The sequence below is a fragment of the Equus asinus genome, chromosome 22 (assembly GCF_041296235.1).
Source record: "Equus asinus isolate D_3611 breed Donkey chromosome 22, EquAss-T2T_v2, whole genome shotgun sequence".
NCBI classification, from domain to species: domain Eukaryota; kingdom Metazoa; phylum Chordata; class Mammalia; order Perissodactyla; family Equidae; genus Equus; species Equus asinus.
Genome location: NC_091811.1, coordinates 23,380,059 through 23,386,938, shown reverse-complemented (window position 1 = coordinate 23,386,938; position 6,880 = coordinate 23,380,059). Strand labels below are relative to the sequence as shown.

The 6,880-nt window shown below is 38.5% G+C and overlaps 1 protein-coding gene across 1 annotated transcript; it reads right to left on the bottom strand.

Annotated features, from left to right (window-relative positions):
- Positions 1 to 3,696: 3,696 nt before the first annotated feature.
- Positions 3,697 to 5,749, bottom strand: SMIM10L1 (small integral membrane protein 10 like 1). Its single transcript, XM_014845587.3, has one exon. The coding sequence runs from the start codon at positions 5,531 to 5,533 to the stop codon at positions 5,327 to 5,329; it is 207 nt and encodes a 68-aa protein (XP_014701073.1). The 5' UTR covers positions 5,534 to 5,749; the 3' UTR covers positions 3,697 to 5,326.
- Between the last annotated feature and the right edge of the window lie 1,131 nt (positions 5,750 to 6,880).

Genomic DNA, 6,880 nt, shown 5'->3' with positions numbered 1-6,880 from the left:
ACTTTTAATTTTAGCAACTTTGGGGTACACCATGTAGATACAGCTTCAGAAGACAAAGGCACTATCTTAACTTGTATATTGGTACCCTATTCCTTACCCTCACGTCTCAACGAGTTAGTTTTAAAAATAACTTCTTTTTCCTTTCATATAGATATAACCTGACCTCTGAGTTTTAAGGCTTCTATTAATTAAAATCCTCTTTGACTTCAGTTTGAGATGCTTTCAAAGTTTTCTTTTTATCAACTAAAAAGCTAAAATAGTCTCTTGAAAAACAGCTCATTTTTTCAAATTAAGCATCTTTTTATTTCTTTATCTGTTGGGCAATCTCTGTTACTGTGCCAATGATTTCAGAACCAAGACATTCTAGGTACAGTATTTCATTAGTGATTCGTGCCTTTTGGTTGTGTGATGATTTATTTTTCCTCATTTTGGTTCACATGAAAAGGAAGACCTAACCTACTTCACTCAGGATATGAACCACCTCCATTCCTCTTTATTGCTCATTGATGCTCTCCATTACCTTACTGTGAATAAATCCACATACTTGGTGTGTGAAAGCCTTAAGGATGGTCAAGAATTTCTAATGTTCATTGCAGATTCCTAATTAGGATAGAAACTGGCAGGAGTGCCCTCAGATGTACTGCAATTAAACTACTAGGAATTCTAGTTTCTTCTTTTCATTTGTTGAAGGCACTCAATTGTCCCGAGTACTGCTGAGATTTGTATTTGTGGGGAGTTTGGGTAGGGAGCTGACTTAAGCTGCAAAAAGTTTCATGACCTGGCCGGGTGGTAATCCTGCTGGGCAACAGAGTATCAAGTGTTCTCATTAAAACTGCAAGAAAGTTCCCACATTCACGGTAAACCAAGAAGCAAATTGATGAGACTCAATTCAACCCAATTGTTCGGAATTCTGATAGGTACTGCAGAGGTTCTTTTTTTGGTCCACTTGCCTGAAAACTTCCAAGTCTACTCTTCAGACTACTTTCCAGGCTCAAAGTTGCTGGAATAAGGATTTTCCTCTCCCTCTTCTTTTGTCCCTATATTCCTAAACCTTCCCTTCCCACCCCTTTATGTCTCTAAGTGTAAGTACTATTTTCTTCTTGGCTCTATCAAGTGCTATTAATGCTCCACCAGGAAAAGCCCCCATTAAAACAAGACTACAAGATTTTGTAAGAGAACATTTAGTTAGGCCTCCTGAGGGCAGTGATGGACATAGTTTTAAAATTCGTGATTACCTGATCTCTACTCCTTCAAGGGAAGGAAAGCATTTCCTTTCCATTCTAGGGGAAATGTCCTTTCCTGTCTCCCTCCATCCCCTTCCTTCCTCTCCTCAACCAATAGGCCAAATGACTTTAGGCAGCAGGATATAAAATATTTGAATTTACATGTCAGACCATATGGAATATTTATATTCCAATACACAAAGCCCTCAATAATTACATTTAAAAAAAGATATTGCCAAACGATTACCCAGGTAATAACTTCTCTTTGAAAATTTGAGAAAAGAAAACAAGATTACCTAGAATTACCTAAACATTAAAAAAAAATTGAATCCCTCATCAAATGCCTCTTTAGGAATAAACTTGAAATTCAGTTGTAGTTTGGAAAGTTACTATGACCTTGGGAGTTACTCAAGCTCTTTAAATCCCAGTTTCCTTATCTGAAAATGATGAAAACGTCTTCCTCATAGTGTACACGTGAGAATTATGGAGATCATGTATGTAAATAACTCATAGTTCCTGGTATTAAAAACGCAATAAAATTTTAAAATGATGCTGTTAGTGATGATATGCTCTTTTAGCCAAGTAATCACATGTATTTTTACAATTAAAAAAAAATTTTTGTTCCCTAATCCTTAAATTATATGTTACTATGATTACTATTTCCCTTTTATAGTTAAACTATAACACAGTCACTATTTCCCCCACATTTTTATCAGTTAAATTCAGAAACGAGTTTTTTTCTTTTTTGGTCAGAATTACACTACCTTTTTGCTTCTTCATGCTTGAGGGATCTCTGGACCAATCATCCTTCTTCATGATAGCCTGAAAAAGCTCAATTTATGGGCAATAAAGTGGATCACCTTAATATCAGGGGCTAATATTTATTTATTTCCTTTATTGACTGATGACTATGTGTAGAAAAGCCAACTAATTTGGTATTCATTCAAAATATTTATTATCTACTTTGCATTAGGCAACGCTGTAGGTGGGGGATAGAGCAATGACCAAAACAAAATCTTTGGTTTCATGGATGTTACCTGGAAGGATGCCAAGAGGAATAAAACTACTTGTAAACTAGAATAAGTGGTTTAGTCAGGGCAAAAATCTTGGTTTCTTCCCTCGGGAACTTCATTGAGTTGTATCATGTGGGAAGAAAATACACAACTAGGTTTAAGAGCAATTGTGAAGAATAAACGGTAAATTATGGAGCTTTCATTCAGTTCCTACTATACATTTGCTGATAGTACAGGCTGTAAAGTTGGATAGGATACAGTACCTTCCTTCCGATCTAATTGGAGGATACGATAAATAATAAGTCCATTAAAGTGCCTTAGTTTCTTCAGTGTAACAAAAGCCTGATCTGAAGAAAAAGGGCTGAAGAAGGCACATGTTCACGTAGCCACCCGAATGGAGCATCTTTCTATCTTAACCATTCCAGGGCTAACAGCAGTCACATTCTTTTAGGTTACAAATTGGGATGTTAGTGCCTCTAAGGAACAGTGATGCCCACCATATGTAAGTCCCTTGGCATTACTGAATCATTTCATTGATCAAATTACATTTATGATATTTTAGACTAAAATGTTTTAGTTCCTGCACTCTATCACAGCAATATGTAATTACCAAGGGAAGTGATTATAGAAACCTATCTTTTGGGATATTAAAAAAAAAAAACCCAAAATCACATCTGATAATTAGTGCGCACAATTAAGCAAAAATAAGGCAGCTTACGAAAATGGCATAAGATGATATTTACACAGCCCCCAAAAAGAGTAAAAGAAATGAATTCTAATCTGGTCCGAGGAATCTGAGGAAAAAAACAGGTAGAGTAACCACAGACAAAAAAATGACAGAGAAGGCAGAAAAAAGTGTAAGTAGAAAGAGGAGGATGTGCTCAATAGTTTGGCTGGAGAACAGGAATAAAGGGTAGGAAGAACAGTTACTGACAGCCAGACATGGTGTTCGAGGGGTGCTTATTTCATAACCCCAGAGTATACTTGTTTGCTGGACACAATTAGTGTAAATATGGAACCCTCTAAACAACTTAAATCTTTACTTTGGCAAATAATGGCCCCTTTGGGCTCAAAAGTCTCAACCCAAATCTTCCTGCAGGCGCTTCTCCACACCTACAGAGTCGGTACTCTACTTAAAACCTCCACTGGAAAAGCAGGCATTCCGTGAGTGAGTTTTAAGTTTTATCCACATATTAATGCAATATTCTGTTATAACAAGTACTGTTTATTGTGTATGTATCAAGGACTCAGGCAGGTTTATTTTTAATTTTCAGACTGACTTTTCAAGGTGGATATTTTTACCCTAATAGTTGAGGAAACAGGGGTTTAGGCAGATTAATGGACTCACCTAAGACCACAAAATTAGAATTTGTATTTTAACAGAAGTTTGCCTGATTTAAGTGCTCAATCCCATTTTACTACCGAAGCTCTTAACCAGTAGCATTTCAATTACCCAGGAATTTTTAAAATGAAGTTTATTTCAATTAATTCTTAATCAAAGAAATATATATAGTTAAGAAAAATCAAATCAAAATAATACTGTTAGATGGGTGGTGGAAAACAGCAATCCTCCACCTTTTCTCTACTGTTCCCTGATTTTTTTTCTCCCGAAACAAACACTTTTAACTCTTAGCTGTTTCTTATTGCAGTTTTTTTCTAATAACGTTTATACTGCTTCTTTATTGACTTTTTCTATATTAGAGCTTGACTAATTTTCCCCCATTACACACACATCTCTCTCCTCTCGAATCCTAATGTTACATAATCATTTCTTGTTACATTGGTAATGTTTACACAATTATGACTGACTTTATATGACTAGTATTATTACAGTTGAGGTATGCAGTGTAGTTTCTTGCAAAACTTTATTTTTCCTGGGGTTCATAATTGCCTTAGCTTTGTTTTCTTCATTAAAAAAAAAAAATCTGCAGACCACTAATTCATCTCCAGCCTGAAAAACTAAACATCTCTTGACTCCATATTCAAACCCACTAGGTAGTCTCAGTTTTTTTTTTTTTAGACATTCCACCTGAACTCTCCATCTTTAGGCATTTCTTGTTGACTTCATGCTGTACTCTCCTCCCCCTTTAGAACAGTTATGTTACTATTTTAGTAACTTTATAGCTACTTTAAATAATATGTATTTCTTCCTCATCAACAACAGACAGTATCTTTCAACTTTCCACTTTGTAAGAACACCACTACCATCCCATTTACCTTCCCCTCCCCCTTTGACATCCTCACTTGAAAACTGTACTTTTACATTATCAAGGCTGGTAACATTTGCATTCTACTTCGTAACCATAATTAAATATTCTCTTAAAAGATGAAAACCATAAACATTTACATTATTATGATTATTTGTTATTCACTAAATAGCCAAGCTTTGTGCTTTACAACTGAATTTCTTTCTCTTTGGCTCCAAGGTCTAGAATCACATGCTACTCACAGGGACACTGAAATTCAGTACACTGTCTTACACTCCAACCCTCTGTTCAAAATCCTGCAGCATTTTACACTGTTCGGTATTAAAAGGATGCTTTTCCTCTATAGTTCTGGGTTTTTCTCATTGAAAATTTCTGATTGTCATTGTTTTCTCTTGTGGAATTGAAGAAATATATGCCTTCCACATCATATCCTTAAGATCTTCAGCTTCTTACTCATTCAATGTCTTGCTTACAATCCAATCCAATACTCCCAGAATTTATGATTTCTTATTTTAATTTGGACAAGCTTGTTGTAACTTAAAAATTTTTCTTCCTTAAATTTTTAGCAGGCTTCCTTTTCTACAACGCATCCTGTTCGTCCTGTTTTTGTTTTAAGGATGCACAGCTTGTTAAACATCGCCGTAAGCCGTCAGGGAGATTCTTCGCTGTTCCCGGAAAATCGCGCGTTTCCTCTTTCTAGCCAAGGCAGGCTTTCCGCGACCCTTTGCGGAGCTGGGTTACGAGAGGCGAGCGCAGCCGCGGAGGGCTCCCAGGCATTCTCGCGAGACTGCGGACCTCCTTGCTCGCAGCCCCGCTTCGCCTCCGGGCCTCCTGGGAGTCCGCCATTGTGCTGGCCCGGGAGCCCAGCAGGTCCGTCACGGCCCTAAATGTGTACCTGCAAACGGATGTTGAGGATCACGGAGCCCGCGACGTAGAAGTACGGAAAATTCATGCGCAGCTGCCAGGCCAGCTCGAAGAAGGCGAGCAGGGTGCGGGAGAGCCCCTTGCAGAAGACCCCGTAGGTGCTGGGGCTCGCGGCCGGGCTCGAGACGCTGAGGGCCAAGGAAGACGGAGCCGCCGCGATCGCCATGGACCCGGTGTCGCCGCTGCCCCAGTGCCTGGAGCTGAAGGTCACTGCAGGCCCCGCGGACCCCCGACCGACGGCTGCGCCTCCCGCTGCCGCCGCTTCCTCCCGAGCGGCGCTCGGCCCGGCGGCCGCTGGCGCTCCGCCCCTTCCTGTGTGCTGCCCGTGACGGTACTTGGCATTTAGAGCTTAGTACGTGGTACGTGCGCAACGGGTTGTTTATACCTGTGCCGTACACGTTATTTTATATAACGTATATGAACAGCCATACAGATTTTGTTTTCCCTTTAAAATAAAGGAAACTAAGTAAAATTGTTTAATTTGCATTAGGACACACAGTTTGTAAAGGTCAAAGCCTGGATTAAAACTCGGGTTTGTCTGCTGTTTGATCTTGGATGTTAGCCAGGAATCTTACCTTGTTTGATTTCATAAAATTAACCTCAATATTAGGACAAAGTGGTCTCCTTACATAAGCCAGTTTAGGCACAAAGTCTCCTTGTTCATAACATACCATAACTGTAAAGGATCAAATCTCGGGCTATGATTTTTCTATGTATATGGATTATTTCAATTGCAAGTGACAGAAAGTACACACTTCTTTAAGAAAACAAAACATATATGCGCACACATATACACATACATGTTTGTGAGGGGTTTTTTGGCAGGACATACTATACAATATCACGTTCCCACCCATGTAAACCCGTGAAAAATCCAGATTAGGTTTTTGTAAGCTTCTATCGTTTCTGCATGGAGATGCACCTGTGAAACTTGTGGTTGGGTGCCAAAGCTTGGAATACTTCTAACATCTGCTTCCAAACTCTGAACACTCTGAGGGTAGCATAATCTCCGCTAGCCAATACTCTTCTCGTGTTTAAATGATGCATGTTGCATTACCTTTTCTAATCTTCCATTTTAACTAGTAAGCACTGTATTTTCATTATAGACAATGTCTGCATTCATAGGTTACTCAGATGTGTGACTTCTGATCAAAACCTTCAGATTACAGTCTAGTTCTGAAAAGGTTTGTTCAAATATCCCATGTCTTGCTCTGCACCGAATAGCTGTAGTATTCAAAGCACAATTAATGTATCCTGGAGGACCTCTGTGTTTATACATCATACTGATTGTATGATTAGTAAAAATAACATGCCACTGTGAAATTTGTAAAACGTAATTGTGTGTCTCAGCTAGAATTTCTGCTGCAACTTTGCTGTACAAATACTACCTCAGCAAGCAGACACTTAGAGGAACTGATTACAAGTCACTTAAGACAGCTTCTAAAATATACAATATTTTAGAATATAAAATATTGTGAAGAGTAGTGTAAGATGAATGACAACCCTGAGAACC